Genomic DNA, 23,130 nt, shown 5'->3' with positions numbered 1-23,130 from the left:
AGCTGCACTGGGCTACACACAGTCACAGCCACCGCGGCCCACTGGCAGGGGGACACTCAGGGCGCTTCTCGTTTTGTGAACTTGCCCCCGGACCCACTTTCGCATCCCGCTTGTGCTGAAGTTGGCCCGTGTGTTGCGGCTGGGCCAGGAGAAGGAAGCCGAGTCCAGCTGAGCTTTTCCTCAGGGTAGGAAGAAGGGCAGCGGAGGGAGGAGAGTGTGTTCCTTTGGGCCCAGAGTTTGCTGCGGAGCCAGGGCGGGGCAGGAAGTGGCTGGCCGCCCAGCAGGGTGCCAGGGACACGGGGGGGGGGGGGGGAACGGACAGTGCCACGGCTTCGGCACCCCATCATCCCCCACACGCGCTGCGCTTCGTCCCTTTCTGACCCGAGCAGCCCGCGGAGGCCTGCTCTCCGCTGGTGCCGTCAACCCCGGCAGACACTTAGCCCAAGGACCTTGGGGCCCCCCAGGCGTCGCCCACTAACCTCCCCGCCCTCCCCCAAGTCCGGCCGCCCTGCCGGATCCCGTCCTGGCTCTCCCCTTTGCGCTCTGCATCCAGCCCACCACTCCCGAGGATGTCTGAACTGCCGTCAGAACAGCGGGGCCCCCCTCCCAGGTCCTGGCTTCCTGACTGTGTGGGCCCGGGCAGGTCACTTTCGGTACCACCTCACAGGACTGCCGCGGGGCCTGAATGAGGTCACACGGGGGAGTGCTGAGCGGGTACCGACCGGCAGAAAGTGCCAGCGCCCCAGGCTGCGTTCAGGCTGCCTTCATCTCTCCCTCCACATCCCCTTGCTCACCCCCCAAGCCCACAGCCTCGCTGCATCCTTTGTGCCATCCTCTCCCTCCCGGAGAGGAGAGGCAGGGCCCTGGCTGCCCACCGCTCAGGATGAGACCTTGCTCCGTGGTCAGGGACGGCTCCCTCCTCTGGAGTGCCCTACATCCTGCCCGCTGGGCCCCTGCCGGAGGCGGCCCTGGGGCTCCGAGGGGGAGGGCTCCCCCAGCAGCCCACGCGGCCCCCTACCCCTCACACTGTGCCCTGACCGCCTCCGTGAGACCGGCAGCTCGCCCTCGGCTGGGCCGACAGCTCTGGAGGGTGGGCCTGAGGCTCGCTGCGTTCATGCTCACCAACGTGTGGGGTCTACGGGCAGAAACACTGGGATTAAGGGTATAAACTGCTTCTATCCCAGAGATGCCCTGGTGGGATAATCCCTCTAAGGCTCTAGTAACAGTCTGAGGAGGGGGAAGTGAGTAGAACAGGAAATTCTTTGGTGTCTCCCACGCCCCCCTGGGATCGGGGGACCTCCAGCCCTTGGGGCACTGAAGCCTGGGACACGGCCAGCGGTGCTCTTTCCCTCTGAGGGCGGCACTCCGCAGGTGACAAGAGGAAGAGCAGGCGAGGCTGCCCTGCCCGCTAGGAACCCCACGGCGACAGGAGTTGTGTGTTCATTTGTACAGTTGGGTAGATCTCATACCTATTCCTCAATGTTTATGGGGCAGGACTCCGGAACTGCGGCTGTTTGGTAGGAAAGACCAAAAGCACATGGTGAACAGGAGAGAAGACACACACGCATGCACAAAGTAAAACCGCGCCGCCGCCGCCGCCAGCTCGCCAGCGGCCCGGGGCCAGCGGGCGGCCTGCCTGGAGATGGGCGCCCTTGCAGCGGACACCGCCTTTCTAGGGCCTGCAGCCAGGCCGGCACCCGTTCCTGCTGGGGCCGCCTCAAGACTCTGCCCCGACGATGTCTGTCCTCCCTGGCCTCCGAGACCCATGCTCCGTGGTGCCCCTTCCCCTCCACCGGCTGCTGACGGGCCCTCGGCAAAGCCCTGCTCTGCGTTCGCTCACCTGGTCAGGGCGATCCTGGCCACAGAAAGGAGACCCGGGGCGCTGGGGGCAACTTCCTGAGACAGCACTACCATCCCGTCCCACCTTCAGCCAGAAACCGGGGCTGGGAGGTTTAAAGCCCTTGGAGGGAGGGGGATAGAGGTGCTTTCCATTCCCATTTGGAGGAATCAGAAACGGGAGGATGAAGAGACCTCTAGGGGTGGATTTGGGGAGCACACTTAAGGCCCTTCGGTGCACCCCTTCCCTGTGGCTGACTTCGAGGGCTGTGATAGGTCAGCTGTCTTGCAGAGTTTCCCTCCAGGGGACAGAGCTTGGGTCAGATGCTCCCTTAGTGCCTCCAACATGGGGACTTGCCCAGGAGCATCTCGGTCTTGGGCCGGTCGCTGCCCTGGAGTTTCTGCCGCAAGCGCTTTCAGATTTCATTAGACACCCCCCCTTCTGCTCGAAGCAGCCGCTAAAGCTCCGCCTGCCTTTGCGCCACTACAGCCGAGTCATCTTTGCTTCTTCCCATCGGCACCCGCCCCAGAGGCTCTTCACAGAACTCCCGCCGGTTCCCCGGCCCCTGTCCGGCGTGACTGTCCCTTGAGCCCGTGGAACCACGACTACTCAGCGTGGTCTCGAGGTTCCGGTCTGCTCCCCACCTACACCTGGCCACCGAAATCTCCTCCCTTTGAGAACCTTTCAGGACAATCTCAGAACACACCCACCCCCTGGGCTTTGAGGCCCAAGAATACCCAGAAGCTTCTTAGGGGAAGAGGGGCTGGAAAGATACAGGTGCCCTCCCAGCGTCACTCTGACAAGAGTGGTGACCAAGGGGACCGGCGAGGTCCTCGCCACCCACCAGCTGGGCCTCAGCCTGGGTCTCCCCCGACCCCAGAGCACTGTGAGCATGGGGGTGGGATGGTCCCCAGGCTTGGCTTCCCACCGGCCCTCTGTCCACCTTGGTCAAGCAGAGACCAAGGTCCTGGGAGGCTGTCCTGAGGCCACAGGCCCAAGAAGCCCAGCTGGCCGGCGGGAACCTCAGGTGTAGGATGGAAGTTCAACCTCCCAGCTGAGGGAGAAGACGCCTATTCCTTACACAGGACCTACCAAAGTGGGTACACCTGTCAACTAGCCCAGAGGGTGCTTCCAGACAGTTCCCCAGCCCTTGGCCACCCGCATGATGCTAAAACAGCAGAGCCCGAGAACATTCTACCGCAAGAGCAGATAGGCTCTCCCTCTTCCGCAAGAGACGTGGAGACCCCCGGTGAGGGGACAATGGGACTCCGTGAGGGCTTACAGCCGTGTCCCTCTCCCAGCAGTCGTCACAGGCGCCTGGTTCATGTCTGGCCTCAACTGTGAACCCAGCTTCATCTCAGATGGGCTGGCTCCCTTCCAAGATCACCACAAGGAACCTCAGGGGTTCCTCGTTCCTGGCAGGCCTCACGCCCTTCCCGCAACCCCACAGAGCGGAGTAAGTCTCGCCAAGCAGGCTGGCGGGGGCAGTTAGGAAGAGGAGGAAGCAGAAGGGATAAGCTCAAATTTCCACCAGCGTGGTCGGCTAGAGCAGCTCTCAGCGGCCCCCTCTGCCAAAATATGGGGAAGAGTGGGGGAGCCCCTGGAGGGCGGCAGGAACCTCGGTTCTCCCTGGCAGCCCAGCGAGCAGACGGCGGTGTGGCTGCCGCAGGCACAGGGCAGAGTGAGGGCTGAGGCGTCCTCTCTGGCCAGAGCCGGTCTGTCCCTTCGCCCTTGCACAGAAGCACCCCCGTTCTTCTGGCACAGGGAAGAATGTATCCTCGCAAATTTTTTGTTTCCCCGCAGACCATCGTAGAATATGGAGCACGGGCCCTTGGCAGTTGGGAATGGGACCCTAAGCAAGAGCCTCTCGGGTGTGCGCAGGCCCAGCAAGCGCGGGGGCGGGCGCAGCATAGCCGGGGCGGGCAGTGTGGGCACGGAGCGAACATGAACTTTCGTACGGAGTCTAGATAACGAAAATGAGTTGAAAAATAAACAAACCAGACAGACAGATTTACACTTGGCAAAAGGACGTGAAAAACAAACGGACAGACAGAAGCGAGGTAGGGAGTAGGAGGCAGGAAGTGAAGTCCAGACCTGACCGGGCCAGCACTAAGTGGAAAATGACCCCCGAGCCCCCGGGAAGGCCGGAGGAAGCGGCTCCCGAGAGGGGCGGCTCCGCGGCCGGGCCGGGCGGGGCCGGGCGGGTGAGGACCCGTGTCTTTCACAGGCTGATGGAGCATGGCAACCACAGGAGGCTGTGTGGCTCCAACGCCTCTGGCCACGTCGCTGAACGAGGAAAGCACTGGACCCAGGATGTGACGGGGCTGCTCTGAGGCTGACGTAAGTCTAAGTTTCGGGGGGTGTGGGAGAGATTACAAGCGCACGTGAAGGACAGCGGCTGCCGTAAAACCGGGAGGGCAGGCTTGGCCGGGTCCACGTGCGCGAGACTTGGCTTTGGAGCCGCGGCTCGCAGAGCCTGGAGCGAGCACGTCGGGTGGGAGGAGGTCAGGGCTCCACGTGTGATGAGTGGGGTTCCTTTGGAGGAATCGGCCCAGATTCGGGTTCGTGTCGTGAGAAGGAATAAGGGGCACATTGACAGCCCCGGTGGCATTTCAAGTTAGGGCTCCAGGGAGCACGGTCACCCTCGACCCCTGACCTCTCCTTGGGGTTCCAGAGCTAACAAGTACAAAGCGACTGGTAACCCACGAGCACCTTCCTCCCTGATTCAACGGAACAGGTTCCTCTGAGGAGCTGCGGGGGCCTTTCCCAAGCGCTCGGGCCCTTTTCAGGCTGGAGAGCTGTGTCTGCCTGCCTTCCGGTCGGTGAAAACAAGACCAGGCCACCCGCCATGGGATCGCCGTGGGACGGCCAAGATCGTGGTGGAGGGGCCGGTCAGGCCCGGCGGGAAGGACAGGAAGCGCTCTCCCTCCGTGCTGTCCTAACACTCTCTCTCAGGGCTGTCCTGAGGCCTCCTCACTTCCTTTCCGCAAAGGGCTTCCAGCATCTCGGCACAGCCCCGGCTCCTGCAGGAGCTGCGAGGCAGGAGATGGGCGTCCCAGGGTGAGAGCAGGGGAGCGAGCAGGGGAGCGTCTCCCACCAAGTTCATGTTCAGCAGACTGCCACTCACCGGGTAAGCAGACCTCAGAGCACAGCTTATTGTCCAGTGCTTTCACGCTTGCGATGTCAAAGTCATTGTTATTGTCACACTCCATACCTAGAAATGCGCATGTCCTCTGGCCTGTAACGGAGTTAATGCAGTTAGACAGGGGCTGGCTGGATTTTTCTCTGCTGTGCTGTCCTTAAAATAAAAGTCTTAAGGATGGAGACAAAAAAAATCAAATCATGTGTTTAAAAAAAAAAAAAAGACAATAATTAAGTGGGTAAAGAGTGGACAATAATAGGATCAAACTGTGTGTGTTCTTGAGCTATCCTGCTCTGTTTCCCGAATCGGCCCCTTTCCAGCCGCGGATCCACAGCAAGTCAGGCCCTGGCAAGGGCTGCTGACCGGGTCGCAGGCTCCCCAGGGAACGTGGCCCATGTGGAACTCTGCCAGAGGCTGGGACAGGCTGGGGGACCCACTGGTGAAGCCACCCTGCTCCTGCCTGTGTCTGCCGGTGCTGTGGGGTGTGCTTATCGCCAGAAGGCTCTGCAAATGCTACACACTAGAACAACAACGGGAGGTCTTAGGGTCCGTAATTTTGCACATCAAGTCAGAATCACCACATTCACAAAATTACGATTTATTTTCTTAGGAGAGTTATGAAATTTGTTGAGTATATTCTCAGGGAGTGACCTGAAACCTACAGACAGATGAGAGGGGAAGGGGAAACTTTTAGAAGTTACTTTTTTCAAGCTCCCTCTTTTTCTTTTTCTTGGTGAACGAGAGAGGAAGAACCGTAAACCCACCGCGTGGGCTATATGGAATGTCAAGTGGAAACCCCCTGCGGCCTGCACTTGTCAGAAGCAGATATTCTGTCGGGGGAGCAGTCACAAAGGGGGTCTTGAGCACTGACGACATCGCCCTAGTCGATGAGGCGCCGGCCCGTCTGGGGCTGGCGAGCAAACGTGAGGCGGAGGCTCAGCCGAGGCGGCCACGCCCTCCTTCAGGGCGACTTGGCCAGGCGAGAGTGGTCAAGTCCGCATGCACGCCCCTGAACTCCCAAGCAATGGCCAGCGCTAAAGCAGAAGCAACTAGGATGACATCTGCGTCCCGGCCGGCGTCCGGGTCTGCTTTGGAGGTGCCTTTCCACAGCAGGCACCTCAGAGCAGTGGAGGGAGAGACGCTGGTTCCTGGGACCCGTGAAGTCCATCCCAGGGAGGGGCGTCCCAGCCCGCCCCTCCTTCCTGCTCCCTCGCTCTGCAGACCATCCCTTCCCTTCTAGCCGCACTAGAAACGACACTCTTCCAACAGAAGCTCTAACTGAGGCTTGGATAAGCACGAGAAAATCACTGGAACAGTTACAGAACACTGGTCGCTACCACACCTTCCCTGTGCTGCTGGCTCCTAAGATCCCTGTTACTGGACCGTCAGCCACTTTCTTGGCTAAAGCAAAACCAAACCAGCGGCCTAAGAGTCCCTTTTCTGCCGCTCAACTTGGGGGCTGCCAGAGCAGCTCCCGGGCACGGGGCCGAACAGCCGCAGTGGGCAGCGAGGCCACGGGGGTCGCCGAGGAGCCCCAGGGCCTGTTGGATGTCAACGGAGAACTGCGGGGTCTCCCGCGGCACCCGCCTCCCAACAGCCTTGGCGCTGAGCCCAGGACGAGCTGGAAGGCCGCTGCGGTCCTTGGGCACCCTGCGGGCTCCCGTCAGGAAGACGACCCTTCCCCAGGGGCGCACCGCGCAGGAGTGCCGCCCGCACAGGCCAGCGCCCCCTTCGGGGCCCTTCACAGCACACCCAGGAAAGAATATAAAAAGAGGGAGCAAAAGACCAGGTCTTTTACCATCTTCCTGTGTGGGTGATCCAGCGTCTTCCTCCATAACATCGTTGCCCTGCAAGAGAAGGAAGGCGCGGTGCGTCCCTAGAGCAGTCAAGGGAGGGCAATCGGCCCGTGAGCCGTGTGGAGGCTGGGGCGCTGGGCACCCGCACAGTCGAAAGTCCACAGGGCACTTCGGCCGGCCCTCAGCACACACGTTCCCAGGGGCAGCTGCGAATACCGGTGACCCGGGAACAACGCGGGTTTGAACTGTGCTGGTCAAGGGTCCACGGCAGGGGCGTTTTTCTCAGTCTGTTGAGATCTTGCTTCCAGGTTTACCCTCTGTTTGGCTCAAATATTAATTGTCATTAAAATTTAAAAAGGAAAGGGTCAACTGGATATTCATGGGCTGAATGAAGACTGAACGAATCTTGCTGAAGGTAAGGAACCCCGGGGCGGGGCAGAGGCAGGCTCCGCTCCGTGAGGCCCGGCGGGCCTGGTGGCGATGCAAGGCCCATGGAAAAGCAAATGGGGAGATCTTAGAACTTTCCAAAACCCCTGAGCCTTGCAAACCCTAACCAGACACTCCTGGGAGAACATGTCATTCAAGAAAAAGTTCTAGAGCCTTCCCTGTGAGCTGGGCGTTTCAGGACCCTCCCGCACAGCTCCTCCAAAGCACTTCTCAGCGGAATTGTGACTGTCTCCGCCCACCCCCGAGCCTCAAGGTACAGAGGGTGGGGGGCAGGCAGAAACCCAGTGGCTCGGGTCTTTGCAACCCCAAGTGCCAGGAAGCGCCTGCGACACAGCCGTCCTGTATATACAGTCACTAAGTGACGAAGGACAGTGTCAAGGCCCAGGGCCTGGTGGGGAGGAGCGCCCTCCAGAGGTCCCTCCAGGCCCGTTAGTTACGCTGAGACCAGCGCCCTCTGCTGGCCGGACAGTGCACCGACCTCCAGACCACACTGGCTCCAACCGCCACCTGGGAAGGGTTATTCTGGGACAGCCCCCACCCTATCTTCCCCCCAGTCAGCACCACCATTCCCTGTGGGTGATACCTCTGCATCCTGCTCTTCAGCGAGGCCAACAAAGTTGCTGTCTGGAGACGCCGCTGGCATCACCTGCAAGAGAAACAAGAATGAAGGCGCAGACACACCGGCCCCATGCAGGCCCAGCTGGTCTGGCAGCGAACCTGCCCACGCCTGCCGGACAGCGGTGCCAAACAGAGCCAGGTCCGAGGGGGGCCTTGGGTTACACTGCCCCTCATTTCCGCGGCTCCCCTGCCAAGCATCGAGCACGGCGGGGCTCTGCAGATGTCCCAGGCAGACAGACGCTGCAGCGAGCTACCTGGGATACGTCGCACGGGGTGTCCCTGCACCCCTCCCTTACCTCTCCTTCCTCTGAGGCGGCCCTGCTGGCGGCCAGCGGGGAAGGGAAAGCCTCTCCCTCGTCTTCCGTGCCAGTGCCGGTGCCGGGGGCAATGTAGGAGCCAGACATGGAGGAGACGGTGTCGGTGCTGATCTGGGAGTGCCGGCTCTGGGAGGACACCATGGACATGACCGACTGGGCCAGGCTGCTGCTGGCGGGGTCTTTGGAGACAGGAGGTGGAGGGAGGAGACGGAGGTCAGGTGTGGGCTCTGAGGGCCGAGTGAGGAGCACGCTCGCTCCCTGCACCGTGCAGCGGGGACCACAGAGGCCCGGCCTCGCCCTCGCCTAAAAGCGTTTCAGATTTAAGGTTTCCCACGGCTCTGCTCCTTCACTCTGAGAGCTCAGAACTCAGCCTTGGGGGGCCAGGGGTTTGCAGGACTGGGAATAAGACAGCTGCCTGTCCCCCAGCTCAGGGGCGACTGCCACCCATCCCAGGAGAGCAAGCCCCCTTCCCTCTGTGTGGGGCCTACTCCTTGTGCCACTTAGGTCCCTGGTCTGTTGAGGGGACACACAGGAACGCTGAGGACTGGGCTGGCGGGGGAGAACATGCAGTCCCTCCCTGACCCCTCGGGTACCTTCTGGGGAGGAAATGGTGGAAGAGAGAGGCGTCCCTGTGCAGGACGACTGGTCGATGCCTCCCGATGACGACAGGGTCAGGTTCTCGCTGTCTGGGGTGACACCACATTCCTGGGGTGAGGGAGGAGCAGGAGTCAAACACACTGGAGGGCAGGCGAAAGGGTGGGGGCGCAGGGGGAGAGGAAGTGGAAGGGGACACCTGGTGGGACTGAGGTCCCCACGGTCACAACATCAGCGACGCACAGAGGCAGGCGGCTTCCCTTTTGCCCTCACTGCTCTCCAGCCCTGGCCGCGCGGCCGTCTCCCAGGGGAGGTGCCGACTCAGTCAGCACAGCCGGCCCGAGGCACAGCGTCTGCTGGGGCCGCACAAAGACTGCAGCTCAGGTGACACAGGTCACCCAGCAGCTGTGACATGGGAACACCCCAGGTTTCCCTGGGATCATAAACAGCTTTTCTTTTGAAGGAAAAGAACACAAAAGCAGCAGAGGCCGCCCTGCCGGCTGGGCTCCTGCACACGGCTCCGGGTCAGTTCCAGCCCGGTGCAGAGGACACAGCGCCGCCCTTCCCCCCGCCCGCCCTGACACCGCACCTATCAGTCACCTGGGCCGGTGGCTTGACCCCACCTTGGGCAGGTGCCAAGCCTTCCAGGTTCTCGCTCTGCAACCCAGTCCTTTCCCATCTCCCCGGCACCCCCTCTCGCCTGCGCCCCTGGAGCAGCTCCTGGCTCAGCCGCCTCGCCCCCTCCACTGCCACTCCTCTGGCAGGGGCTGCGCGACCGAAGCTCCCAGGGACCCCTGACCTGCTCAGGGCCTGGACTCCCCCCTCCGCCCATGCCCAAAGTTTCGCTCGCCTCTGTCTTCATTTCTAAAAATCTTGAGATTCGGCTCCACGCTGGTCCTCCCTTGCCCTCTTTCCTGGTTTCCTCCACTTGACATCTGCCACAGCACTTTCTCATCCCTGTTTTGGGTACACTTGTTTCCTACAGTTCAATTCATTCATTCGTTCATTCATTCATTCATTCATTCAACAAACTCCTAACTGAGCAACAGCTCTGTGCCAGGCATGGTGCTGTTACCTGTGGACAGGTCCTGTCCCCACTAGACTGCCAGTCCCTCAGGACGGGACCCTCTCTGTCACCTTTGCATGCTCCATGGCCCCGAGCTCCCTCCCTGGCTGGGGGTGGCTGTAATGACCCCGTGACCCCGTGTGAACTGAAATCTGCAAGGGGAGCACTGCTGCCCCGCCCCCCACCGTGCTGCCTCTGGGGCTGCTCCGCTGGCCGGCAGGGCCCAGAGCCTGCTTTCCTGGGCGTCTGCAGAGCTCACTCTCACGCTGCCTTTGCTCTCTGCTCGTGGGCCACTTTTTAAAGGCAGCAACCGCACCTCTGGCCTTGACACTCCCTTTCTCCTTTATCCGCCCAGTGACCCACAGTGCCATCCACACGCGTTTTTACTTACTGCCCTTCGTCTCCCCCACCCCCAGCCCGCGATCAAGAATGGAAGCACTGCGCCCTGGCTGGTGCGGCTCAGTGGGCTGAGCGCTGGCCTGTGAACCGAAAGGTCTCAGATTCGACTCCCAGTCAGGGCACAGGCCTGGGTTGCGGGCCAGGTCCCCAGCAGGGGGCGCACGAGAGGCAACCACACCATGATGTTTCTCTCTCTCTCCCTCCTTTCCCATCTCTAAAAATAAATAAATAAAACCTTAAAAAAAAAAAAAAAAGAACATAAGCACCACCAGGCAGGGGCTTTGCGGTCTCCTCACGGCTGCTGTCCTCGGCATGTGGAGCAGGGACAGGTAAAGAACAGGCTCCCCCATGAGAGAGTGAATGGAACAAAACTGCCATCTCAGAGACTGTGCAGAGGTGCTGGTGAATCAACGTCGGCAGGTGGCCCTGCGGACGCAAGTCCTGGAGCCCGACACCCAAGCCAGGGAGGGCCGGCCGCTTACCTCTTCCAGCTGCGGGGCCGAAGGCCCCTGAGACAGGCGCGTCTCCGAGGCGCTGCAGGACTGCTCGTCGTCCTCCTCCCGCAGCGCGGAGGAGTTCTGGGAGACGGACCTGCGGCAGCCCGAGGGGGCAGCGGCTGAGCCCTCGCCCGGAAGGAAGGAAGGCGGACGAGGGGGACCGCGAGGGAGGAGGGAGGTGCGAGAGCACCAGGCAGGGGACCAGGGGCTCCCCCGGGGGGCGGGTCGCCTGCGTTTTCCCTTCAGCTCCTCCCGTAACTGGGGTCTGAACTTGGGAAAAACCACGGACAGTTTCAGTGTCTTGATATTTTCACCTATAAAACGCCTTCTTTTACTTATCATGACTTATGCCTCGCTGGATTTAACTGCTTACATCACAAGGTTGCTTTTGTCTTCAGACTGAGGGGTGCTCCCTACACCCCATCCCGCCCCCCAAACAGAATAACAGACTCGTCTGTCCGGACCCTCCCAGGTCCCTGTGTGCCAGCTTATTTTCCTAAGGGATGGGAGAGGCTTCCCCCAGGTGTTCGCCCCAGGTCTTCAGGGACATGGGACGCTCTGGGAACTGCCCAGAGGGTGCCCTCTGCCCCGGGCCCCCCAGAGGTGAGGGACGGCTGGACGCACCCCACCGGGGACCCCAGACCGACGCTGCTGGGCGCCGGCTACGCACTTGGAGAGACTCCTTTTCAGCTTCAGTCCTTGGCTGCTGCAGTCGGACAGGCGGTCGAGGGGGGAGAGCGTCCTGACCGGGGGCAGGTGGCCTTCGCTGCCGTAGGCAGGCAGCATCCCCGAGAGGTGGCCGTCGCCAAGCACGCGGAGCGGAGGGACCGCCGGGGAGGGCGTGAGCGGCCCGTTGAGGGCCTCCAGAAGGGACACCACTTCATAGCCGGGCGGGATGTTCTCGGAGGACTGGGGATCAGGCAGGTTGAGAAATTAATGGAATGCTCTTCGTTTTATGGAATGATGTGTTTCTTTCTCTGCACTGGAAAAATGTCTTTTTTTTACATCCAGTCTGGCATCTGTCACAAAAAGCTCTGTACTAGAGGCCAAAGAAAGGTACCACGCCAAAGGACCCCACACTCCTCGATTCTGCTTATACGTGAACTTCTGAATTTTTTTTTTTGTATAATTGAAATATACATTGTTACAGGGAATTTGGAAACTACATAAAAATAGAAAGGAGGGAAAAAAAAAACCCATCAATCAAATCACCCAAAAGAATAACTTTACCAGCATTCTGTGTATTTTCTTCCCATCTTTTCCTCTGTACTATTTACACAGTTAAAGCCTATCTGTCAGCCACAGGTTTATATCCTGCTTATTTCGCCAAATAGAAATATTTTCCTTTATACACGTCTGCTTTTCAAAGACACCGAGAGTCCCTCACGGTCCCGCCGGTGCAGGGATCTAGTTGTGTCTGGCGTTTCTGACAGTGACCATTCTGCGGAACGTCCTTGTGCATAAATCTCTTTCTTTCAGACTATTTTCTTGGTATGAAATGCTTGGACCTTGGAGTGTCAGGTAGAAATGTGTTTAACTCTTGATATATACAACTGGTTTGTTTTTTTCAACAATCTTTCTAGTTACACTCCCAAAAGCAGAAAACCTTAAAAAGGTTTTCAAATTTGAAGGGTAAAAAATGGGTATCTCATTTTAATTTGCTCGTTGATTTTTAATGGGATTGACTTTAAAAAAAGAAAAAGAAAAAAAGACCGTTATCCGGCTCTGTTTCCTCTGCTGAGGAATTTCTCTTCTGAGGATTTTCCTGGTGTCCTCTGAGCATTTCCCTGCTGTTTTCTTCATATGTATGAGCCACAGCAAAGCTCTGAGCCTTCCCTCTGCTGTAAATGTTGTGAATGCATATTTGGTCCTCACATGGTTGGTTGTTTGCCTTTAATTTTGGTCATCTTTTACACCTCTGAAGTTTGAAAATTTTTGTGTGGTAAAATCTGCAGTCTTTTTTTCTTTTGAGCTTAGAGAGCCTCTCCCATCCACAGTCCATCAAAGAATCACTGACAATTTATTCTAGATTTTTAATGTTTTGCTTGGTTGCTTTGTTTGGAATATAGTTCACTAGTTACTCCAGGTGGAATTTGTTATCTGGTAAGGAGCGAAGCGCTAAACTGGTTTTTCTTCCCCGAATAGCTAACTAATTATCCTGATTTGGCTTCCTGGACGATAAGTCTCTTCCACTGGAGTGTAAATGCAGAGCAAGTCAGTACCTGCCAGGCTGTGACCACACGGCTCTGAGCCCTCCCCCCAGGACCCCGCCTTGCACTCCGAGACCAGGAGGAGGGGCCCGGCCGCTCGGCTCCCAGCCCCTGGAGCCGTGAACCGGGATAAAGAACCGCCGTCCCTCCTTCTGGGGTTCAGATACGGACAGTATCCCTGGCGGCCTCGTGGTCGGCATTCGGCTCTCTCGGATACAGACAGTGAACCGTATTCCAGTCTGAAACAGCGCCCCCCCTTTTCTGCGTGGGGGGGTGTCCCAGAGCTGGCCCCTTTGGCGGAAGGACAGGAGGGCTCCAGGCACACGCAGCGCCACCTGGGCCCCAGGTTCCCAAGCAGGAAAGGGGTTCAAGGCTCAGTATCCCGGTTCCGGTCCTGCAGGTCAGCTTTCACGCACCCTGGTCTCAGCCCGTGTACCAGCTCCTCCCACTGCTGGGTTTACTCACTTGCGGCAAAGCCGTCCGGAGGGGCCAGGGGCCGAAGGTGAGGAGAGGCGGCCAGGAGACGACCGAGCTTGCTCGGCAGTGGTTGTGGCTCTGAGCAAAACTTACCGAGTGCTCTTCGGAGTCAGATGTCTGGGAGGAGATGATGGGGTTAAAGCTGGTTGGGGACAAGGGACCCAGTTTTTTCCTCATGGCTCGGATCTGAAGCAGAGCCCGGAAGGCTGTGCGGGAGGGGAAGGATGATGGGGGGCAGGAGTCAGACAGAAAGCGAGGCCCCTCCTCCCCGGGTCCCCCGGGGGCCGCCCGCCGGGGCTTACGCAGGCGGCAGATGGGGCAGTTGTTGGCCTGGTAGCGCAGGGTGTCCGCGCAGGCGTTGCACAGGCAGAGGTGGCGGCAGGGCAGGATCAGGGTGTCCCGGACGTCCGAGAGGCACACCACACACTCAGCGCTGTTGTCGCTCACTTCATCCTCAGCCACCTGGCCGGGGAGACGGGAGCTGAGCCAATGACGGAGACGCAGGCTTTCCACGCAGGCCGTGTGCCCGAAGAACTGAGACGAGTCGTAAGCACGAGGTCTTGCATTTATTTACATTGGACGTCTCCGTTTACCAAGTGCGTTCACAGACTCAAGCCCCCTGATTCTGGGAACTGTTACCTCACGCTCCCCCTACGAGGCTCAGGTCTGGCCCTCTCTGACCGGCTGAGCTGTGGGGCCCGAGGAGACCACCCAGGAAGAAGAGGGGTTTAATGATCAGCACCCAGAAATCCCTGCCAGCAAAGGAGGGGGCACACTCTGCAGAGAACTAACCCAAACTGGCCTGCTTTTGCATTTCCAAAGGGACTGACGGGTAATCATTTGAAAGGAGGAACAGGAAAACACCCTTCTAGGGCCAAACCGACTCAAGTTCAGCACCCGACCTTCCTCGGTCCTGGCTTTCTCGGAGATTTTTCTCACTCTGCCTCTTGGGAAGAGCACATGCAGAATTTCGGGTAGAACTTGCCTTGGAATCTTGCGTGTTGTACTTGTTTTCAATCCCATAGATCTCCTGAAGGAGGTAGCTGACCCCATCCACCTGAGGAGCAAACAGAGCGGGAAGTTCAAGGGCAGGCGGCTGACTCTACTGAGAGAGAAGAGTGGGAACTCGCTCCCACCCCGTCCCGCCAACCTTGTCACTAAGGACGAGAGATTCACAATGAAAAAACCAAAGGCCTAGACAAGCAAAGGATGCTTGCATTTACTTAGGTTTTCTCTTTGAGAGGAGAAAGAAAATAAGGTGTTGAATTCACCACCAGTCACCAGCAGGGGAGGGGAGAGCCCACAAAGGCGGCCATGTTTGTCCTGCCACACGTCGCCGACGGCTAAGAAAGGTGTCAGGTAGAAATGCACGGAAGAATACGCCTCAAAATATAACATTGGCTATGAAGTAAGGGTTAGGTTTAGACGTCATAAACATAAAGGAATGGAGGAGAAAGAAAGAGAGGAAATGGGCAAGGACAAGAGGGGAGCCCCTTCCCCGCCGCGGAGTCTGCCACACGCGGCAAGGTCGCGCCTCTTGGCCTTGTTTCTTAAAACTCCGACATCAACATCCGATTTCACCGCCACTAATGCCACCGGGGCCGCGGCAGCGCTAAGCGGGCCCTCCTCTTGTGGCTCCCCTGGAGGCCACGCCCCTCCTCCGCCTGGATGCTTCCCTCAGGCCCAGGCTGCTGCCGATTTTGTGTCCCCCTCTCCAGTCTGACGAGGCCTGCCACCAATGCCAGTCTAGCAACAGAGAGAGAGAAACCATGTTCCTGGGCGGGGGGGCGGCCGTCCCCCTGCCGGGCACCTGCGGAGCTGGGCCTCTGCGGGGGCCTCAGCAGTGCCCGGCTTTCGAGGCAGCACCCTGGGCGCGGGGTCTGTTTCCTCCTCGGTCCCTCTCAAAACCCATTTCAACTCAGCGACTATATTAGGAAGGACACTATCAACTAATTTATGCGAAGGTATTATTGACGACTAGCGGCCTCGTTAAGCGGGCATAGCGCTTACCCTCCGAAACCGAGTCATGTGGGATTTCAGATGCCCGCCACCTGCCACCCGCGGGAGGACCTGCCAACGGCACGGGCGCCACCCCCACCTCGCCCTCCGTGACGCTCCTCCTCCTTCTGCAGCAGCAGCGGGCAGCGCGGCACCAGCGGGGGTAGGAGTCCTGGCAGACGTGTGTGGGACTTGCCGATCGCTCCGGAGGGGGCGGGTGGCCAGCAAACTCTGACTTTTAGAAAAGCGTTAGTCGGATAAATTAAGCCAACTGGCCCTGAACTGGATGCCAGCACTTTATCCTTTAGCTTGAAATGTTTCAGGCGTGGCATTTCAGACAAAAGGAGTGCTCCCTAAACCTGATGTCAGGAGACAAATCTTGTCCTTTCACGTCAAGAGTCCTTTGCTCAGATAATGGCTGACTCAACACCAACAATTCTGGGACAATAAAGACACCAAAAATCAGTATTCCTTTCAGGCCACCCAAGTAGTTTCTAACATATAAAAAAAAGCATTACCCTTTTGTTGTTCTTTGACTTAAAAATGGGGGTGGGGAGGGAAAGAAGTGTGTTCAGCAAAAGAGTAAAAGAGAGAGAGGAAGAGGAAGGGAAAGAAAAAAAAGAAAGAAAGGAAGAAAGAAAGAGAGAAGGAAAGAGAGAAAGAAAGAGAGGGAGGGAGAAAGGAAAGATGCCAACAGTCTCTGGCCTTGGAATACTTACTACTTGTTTCTGTTTGAGGGGCTTGACGCAGAAGGTCCCATCTGTGTGCTGGAATGAGAATATGACAGTTACGACAGGGAGGAAGGCCAGGGAGCCCCAGCTGTTCATTGTTACTCCTCTCCGCTGCACAAGTTTGGGGACGCCCCGCTGGAACTGCGACTCCCAGGGCTGGTCTAAGCCTTCCTTTTGAAGAAGAGGAAACGAGCCCTTCCAGGTTGCAGGTCACGCACAACTGGGTGCCAGAGCTGGAACTTAGGCCCAGGGTGGCCCCGCGTGTGGTGGTGTTCCTCCCCGCGCCCCGCCCCCCCATCTGCTGTGCTCAGGCAGTCAGCAGTAAAACTGACAGACGTCCTCCCACAAAAGAGTTAAACATGCTAAAGTGAGGCCCATAAAGCCACTCACCTTTTCAAAAGTGCCCAGCAGCACGTGGCAATGGCCAAAGTACTCTGAAAGAAATAAAGGCACACGAGTGGAGACAGAAACCAAACAATACCCTGGATGCCCGCCGACCCTCCCCGGGTCCCTGCCTTGGGCAAACGTCCTGCGCTGTCACGCCAGGGGCACACTGCGGAGCCCAGCGGTGTTCCTGTCAGCCCGCGGGCCTTGGGCACGTGAGTGCAGGGGGCGGGGGGGGGGTGTGGACACTGCCCGAGTGACCCCCACGCGGGAGACCATGCCACCCGGGGCCCTGCGCCACAGAAGGGCAGGGTGTCAGCCAAGGAAGAAAGGACATCCGTACCGTCTCCTTCGTCCACCACAGCGTGGACCACTAAAGGGTAGACCTCTCGGTCCAGATCGAAGCCAAGCTGAAGGGAAAGAGCGGAACGTAAGGACGAAGAAGGACTTCACATGTCCAAATGGCACAGGGACCCATCGGAAAGGGAGGTGTCGCCAAGAACCGCATCTCTGCTCCTCCTCCGTCCACTTGAAGCTACCTGAGTCCCCCGGGTGGAAGTCCCCAGTTTCTTTTTAAAATTTCATAGACGTACAGCCCTGTAACCTCCAGGATCCTTTCTCTGAGCGTGGATTTCTTGAAATACCCTAGGCTAATGGGCTAGCTTGGATAGAAAAATCATGAGGTTAGGCGTATGCTTTTAAGAGTATGAAGGATACGAGGCTGAAGGTGAGCATGACCTTCAAGCACCCAGGCAGCCTGTGCGCTGCTGGCCGTGGTCCTAACGCACTCCCAGGTCCACCCGGGGCCGAGTGCGGATCCTGCCCTGAGCCTTCGCCCCACAGCCCGCCCCCTCCAGCGGAGGCGGCTCACCTCCTCTTCAGCCCACTCGGACGGGTCCACGGTGTGGGAGGGCAGGCAGAACTGCTGGCACACCCCTCGCTTGTAGTGCACCGTCTCCGACTGCAGGCTGTTGTCTTTGGGGATGTAGCTATGGATCCAAGTAGGAAGCAAAGCGAGAGTTAGTACGCAGCCCAGACGGATGGGACTGTTTCCCTTGGCACGTTGTCCGCAGGCTCTGGGCACCGAGTAGAACAGACCAGACCTCGTTTGTTATCAATCTCCTTTGCGTTTGCTTGGTAATGCTATTCAGCTCATCTCTGCAACCCACCCAGCGACAGGAGGGCCGCTTAATGGAGTTTCCCAGCATCTTAATGACCCAAAGGGCTATGCTGCCGTCTGCCACAGCACCCACAGGGCGCTGCTGAGAGGGAAAAGATGCGGGAGTGGGGCTCGGTAGAGGAAAATCCAAATTTGAGAACCAGATCTCCCCCGGCTGGAGAAAAAGAATGTTTTCCCCCACAGCTGAGCACGTAAGGCTCGGACCCCAACCTAGCCGGGAAGGGAGGGGCTCTTGCCGTTACCTGGCAACGCCGTTCTGGAACTCCTCGGTGGCCTGGTAGTAGATGGTGATGGCCACGCGGGCGTCAGTGTCAAAGGTGAACTCCACGTTGTAGTGGACTTTAGCTTTGCTGGCCTCTTCCCCTGGGGTCTTCACTTCCTCAGCACATCTAGGGAACCGGGAAGACTCAGCGTTGGACGGGTAGTGAGTCGGTATTTTAGAATTTATCTGTTTTGTTATTTTATTTTATATTATTTATTTATTTATTGCTCTTTTTCCACGGACTTCTCCACATGTGGCCTGGTGTCTGCTTCCTTCCAGTTTTCTCCTCTAACCCCATTCTTGGTGCCTTCCTCAGTTAATGAGATCGTTTGTTTATTTTTTGTTTGTTTATTCCTTTTTCCATTTAAAAGTTTCCCAGGCAGCAGGGAACTTCTTACACTGAGCGTCTCTTTGTTTCAGTGTACGCAAGGATCGGCTTTGTTTAGGAAACCGCACTTTGAAGAAATGATTTAAATGGAAGAAGGAAAAACAGACCACGTGGTGGTCAGTTTGTATCCGGCCTCAGGCGCGTCCCCCAGGCCTCCGGCGCAGCGCTGCATGGCAGAGAAGGTGCGGGGCCTTTTTCCGTTTCCAATCCCCATGGCATATTGAAATCTTCTAAGATGGTCTGATTCTTTGAGTTTCAGTCTCTTGATCTCAGGCTCCGGCCAGCTGAGTGAAGCTGCTCTTTATATGGAGATGCTGGGAGGTGATTCCACACTGACCGGGCCCTTCACGTAGGTGGGCGGAGGCTCCGCAGTGGGCGCTTCTGAGGGCAGCCGTGGGAAGGCGAGCGTGGGGCGTAGGCGCCGCGCTGGCTTCTGCACGGTCCCTTTCTGCTGGTCCTGTCCCAGCACCCAAGGCCGTGAGAAAATATGCAAATGAAGCCTTAGAGCCTGAGGTTCTTTTTTCAAAGTTATTATTTTTCTAATATATAATTTTGATCATGCCGTTACATTTGTTCCATTTTTTCCCTCCCCTGTGTCCCCCTCTGCCCTGCACTCTCCGTCCCGCTACCATCCCCCGCGCACCCCCCTTAGTTCATGTCCAAGGGTCCCCCGTGTAAGTTCTTTGGCTTCTCCATTTCCTACACTATTCTTAACCTCCCCCCGTTTATTTTATGCCTGCTATTTAGGCTTTTTATTCCCTGTACCTTTTCCCCCATTCTCCTCCCTCCCCCTCCCCTCTGATCTCCATTTCTGTGATTCTGTTCCTGTTTTAGTTGTTTGCTTAGTTTGTTTTGGTTTTGGGGTTGTTATTTTTTAGGTTCAGTTGTTGATAGTTGTGAGTTTGTTGTCATTTTACTGTTCATAGTTTTTGATACCCTTCTTTTTCTTAGATATGTCCCTTTAACATTTCAAATAAAGGCTTGGTGATGATGAACTCCTTTAACTTTTCCTTATCTGGGAAGCACTTTATCTGCCCTTCCATTCTAAATGATAGCTTTGCTGGACAGAGTCATCTTGGATGTAGGTCCTTGCCTTTCATGACTTTGAATACTTCTTGCCAGCCCCTTCTTGCCTGCAAGGTCTCCTTTGAGAAATCAGCTGACAGTCTTATGGGAACTCCTTTGTAGGTAACTGTCTCCTTTTCTCTTGCTGCTTCTAAGATTAGCCCCTTATCTTTCATCTTGAGTAATGTAATTATGATGTGCCTTGGTGTGTGCTTCCTTTGGGTCCAGCTTCTTTGGGACTCTCTGAGCTTTGTGGTTCTCCTGGAAGTCTATTTCCTTGGCCAGACTGGGAAAGTTCTCCATTATTTCTTCAAATAAGTTTTCAATTTCTTGCTCTTCCTCTTCTCCTTCTGGCTCCCTTATGATTCGGATGTTGTCCCAGAGGTGCCTAAGTCTCTCCTCATTTTTTTGAATTCTTGTTTCTTCATTCTGTTCTGGTTGAATGTTTATTTCTTCCTTCTGCTCCCAATTGTTGATTTGAGTCCTGGTTTCCTTATCTTTATTGTTGGTTCCTTGTAAATTTTTCTTTAGTTCACTTTGCGTAGCCTTCACTTTTTCCTCCATTTTGCGACCGTGTTCAACCAGTTCAGTGATCATCCTGATTACCAGTGTTTTGAACTGCGCATCTGATAGGTTGGCTATCTGTTCATGGCTTAGTTCTATTTTTGGAGCTTTGATGTGTTCTTTCATTTGGGCTATTTCTGTGTCTCTGCGTGCCTGTTACGTTGGAAAGAGTGGAGCCTTAGGTATTTGCCAGGGTGGGACAACCCAGGTCGCTGCGTTGTTGAATTTATGTTTTTTTAAACTTATATTGTGAGCTCCTCTCCACGACCCTGACCTCTGGCCTGCATCTCCCTAGGGGACGCCCACAGGGGACGTCACTGCCGCTGCTGCGGGGCGCTCGGTGATTTCTGATGTCTCACAGTGCTCCCCTGTGCATTTGCCTGGCTTTATTTTTAGTTTTCATTGTAATCACCGTTATTCCTCACATAGTTTAATAGTTTCCAGGGGCCCCACTCCTTCCCCCTCCCACCTCGTCAAGGGAAACCCCTTCCACGTGCTCCTTCCTGGCCATTTACTGGCCTGTTTCTAAATAACGTGCCTGCGTTTCTCCTTGTGTTTTCAGCTTCGGGCATCATTGATTGACTTCCTAATACAGAAACGGGGACGTCTTTCTTTGCCCGCTCTGCTCTGCCCTATGCGGGTCCCCTGCCCCCCACCCCCCAGTGAAGCGACAGCCTGATTTTATTTGTTCAGTCCATTAGCGCCTCCAGTACTGCGAATATCTCAACATTATTCACAGAGTCCCTGATCATCGTTTTTTGACTGTGTACATTTTCCTTAGCATTTGTGCTCATTTTGTTTTCCTCAGTTGCTTAGTTTTCTATGTACCTCATCCCTAACTCAAATCCAAATTCGCTGTGAGCTGTCGAACTCTCTGGACGCTCAGCGTCACTAGGTGTTCTGTGCATTTCGTCTCCTTGAGGCCGGCCCTTCTGGAGCCTCCGGCCTGCTCTGCCTGGACCCTGGGCCCTGGCCCCTGCACACAGCCCCGCCCCCGGGACCTCCCCGCCCGTCACCCTGCTGCGTCCCTTTGCCTCTCTCTTGGGGAGCCGCTTGTTTCCCGCCTCCCCTGGCTTCCTTCCATTTGGGGGGAGCATGGCTTCCAGTAGCTTCCCGGAAAAGGGCGTGTTGGGGGATAAAGTTTCTGAGATTTCATTGTACAGTCAGGCGGACTTCATCGAAAGTCTGGCTGTGTAAAGAATCCTTGGTTACAAATACTTTAAAAAGTCATTCCAAGGCGTCGCTGCCTTATCATCCAGCCTCCACATCGTCTCAGCTCCATCCCAATAGCTGATCCATTTTTCCTTTGAGACAGAATCTCTTCTGTTGTCCATGGTGTCAGGTGCTCGGTGGTCCTTTCAATTTAGACTTTATTTATTTATTTATTTACAGAAGGAGGGGAAGGGAAGGAGAGAAACATCAATGTGTGGTTGCCTCTCAAGCGCCCCCTACTGGCCTGCAACTCAGACTTGTGCCCTGACTGGGAATCGAACTGGCGACCTTTCGGTTTGCAGGACAAGGCCCAATCCCCTGAGCCACACCAGCCAGGGCTAAAAATTCTTATAGTGCATGTCACTGCTGATTTCCTTCCTCCCCTGTCCTCTGTTCTCACCCCCAAAGCATTGCTGGACGTTAAGCCTTCCAAGCTGCTGCTCTGCTCTCCGTATCTCTCCTTCCCTGTTTTCCAGATCTTTGCTTTTTTATTCACTTTCCAGAATTTTTCAACTTTTCCTCCAACATTCCACTGATGTTTTCTAACATGTTTCTAGTTTCTAAGGGCCTTTTTGTTCCCAAAATGCTCTGTGACATTGCATGCATGGAATAAGAAGACAGGACCTTCTCTGTGTCTGAGGCTACACATGCAATTTCCCTCTTCCTGCAGAATTTTTATTTCCACTTAGTTTTTTTTCCCCCTGTCAGTTTGTTTTGCCGCTGGCTTTCACATTACAGGCGTTCCTTACACATCTGAGAATCCGTGGTTGCCTGCTTCTGTTTAAGAAACGTAGACCCGACTGGAACTCTGAGTACATAGTGGGGCTCGGGGACTCGTGGCTTCCTTGCGGGCTCCTCTGGTCTTTCCACCCAGGTGGGTCCAATTCCTCTGTTTTCTGACAAAGGCCTGGCTGCGGGCACTATGGGGGTAGGGACAGGGGACAGCCCGGGGCGCTGAGGGCCCAGTGTGCCTACAATCACTTATCCCTCCGATGTTAGTGCAGCGTCCAGCATTTAGTCGAGCCGGGGTCCCCCAAGTCCAGGACTCCTCTGAACCTCTCCGCTAAAGGCTTGCAGGGTGTGGGGAGGGAGTCCTGGCTGCGCCGTGTAAGGGGCGGTCTGACTACCTTGTAAGCAGACGTTCCATCGAACCTCCTCACGATCATCTTCCAGCCGAAGGCCAGAGGTACCTGCTACTGCCAGTCCCTCAGCCTCTGGGGATGTCACCACACAAACTGGGCTGTTCTCTGCGCTTCCTCTTGCTGGCTCAGGGTTCAGACTTCTTGGATCTGCTCAGTAACTTAACATGCACCATCTGTTTCCAGCTTTGAGAATTTTGTTTCTGCCGGCCCTTTCCCAGTCTCCTAATTCTTGTGGGTTATTCTTTTAAAAGTACTCCTTAGTGGAGTTTTAAGAGAAAGCAAAAATAGATGTTCAGCCCTCCATCCTCACCCGGAAATATGAGACTCGGAATTTACTCTGTCCCCATACCCTCAGAAAACCAAGACAAAAGCGCCCTTCGCCCTAACAGTTACTGAGCACCAGGTGTCTTCCCTTCCATTATCTCGTGCGCTTTTGACGACAGCCGTGAAAGCCGCGGTGGTTACCCCCTTTTGCCCACGAGAAACCCGACTCTCAGGCAAGCAGCCCCGGGGCTGCGGCGCACCGTGTCCTGCTCCCCGCTGAGTCCTGGCGCCGCAGCCGCTCCACCTGGTCCAGAGCCGTGGCCCCACCGGCCCATCCGGGGCCAGGACCGCCTCAGCCACCCCGTGGCTCCGGCCCCTCACCTGCCCCCATCAAACACGTGGGCAGGTCACCTGGTGACAGACACAGGGGGGACAGAGTAGCTGACCACTGGAGGCTCCGTGGCCTCGGGAGCCTCAGTCCGTTCTGTCCCCGGAGACTGTCCTGCAGCAGGGGCGCTTCCTTGGCCCCTTGTCCCCAGA

General features: G+C 56.7%; 1 protein-coding gene across 4 annotated transcripts in view; it reads right to left on the bottom strand.

Moving 5' to 3' along the window:
• RNF157 (ring finger protein 157) overlaps nucleotides 1–23,130 on the bottom strand; it is a 65,213-nt gene that overhangs the window by 2,964 nt on the left and 39,119 nt on the right. The window contains exons 4-20 of one of the 4 annotated variants that reach the window (XM_054593191.1): nucleotides 17,936–18,082; nucleotides 17,385–17,502; nucleotides 16,857–16,923; nucleotides 16,520–16,563; nucleotides 16,118–16,165; nucleotides 15,499–15,633; nucleotides 14,386–14,457; nucleotides 13,703–13,862; nucleotides 13,494–13,606; nucleotides 11,384–11,622; nucleotides 10,699–10,807; nucleotides 8,751–8,862; nucleotides 8,137–8,336; nucleotides 7,806–7,868; nucleotides 6,778–6,826; nucleotides 4,965–5,075; nucleotides 1,470–1,510 (exon numbers count right to left, since the gene is read on the bottom strand). In XM_054593191.1, the coding sequence (XP_054449166.1) occupies nucleotides 1,470–1,510; nucleotides 4,965–5,075; nucleotides 6,778–6,826; nucleotides 7,806–7,868; nucleotides 8,137–8,336; nucleotides 8,751–8,862; nucleotides 10,699–10,807; nucleotides 11,384–11,622; nucleotides 13,494–13,606; nucleotides 13,703–13,862; nucleotides 14,386–14,457; nucleotides 15,499–15,633; nucleotides 16,118–16,165; nucleotides 16,520–16,563; nucleotides 16,857–16,923; nucleotides 17,385–17,502; nucleotides 17,936–18,082 (1,828 nt within the window). The remainder of the gene's footprint in view (nucleotides 1–1,469; nucleotides 1,511–4,964; nucleotides 5,076–6,777; nucleotides 6,827–7,805; nucleotides 7,869–8,136; nucleotides 8,337–8,750; nucleotides 8,863–10,698; nucleotides 10,808–11,383; nucleotides 11,623–13,493; nucleotides 13,607–13,702; nucleotides 13,863–14,385; nucleotides 14,458–15,498; nucleotides 15,634–16,117; nucleotides 16,166–16,519; nucleotides 16,564–16,856; nucleotides 16,924–17,384; nucleotides 17,503–17,935; nucleotides 18,083–23,130) is intronic. The other 3 variants (XM_054593190.1, XM_054593193.1, XM_054593192.1) reach the window with 3 other exon arrangements.

Source organism: Pteronotus mesoamericanus, unplaced genomic scaffold (assembly GCF_021234165.1).
Source record: "Pteronotus mesoamericanus isolate MK-2021 breed Mesoamerican mustached bat unplaced genomic scaffold, CSHL_Meso_final scaffold_408, whole genome shotgun sequence".
Lineage (NCBI taxonomy): Eukaryota > Metazoa > Chordata > Mammalia > Chiroptera > Mormoopidae > Pteronotus > Pteronotus mesoamericanus.
The sequence above is the reverse complement of the archived record's forward strand: the minus strand, read 5'-3'. Positions and strand labels throughout refer to the sequence as shown.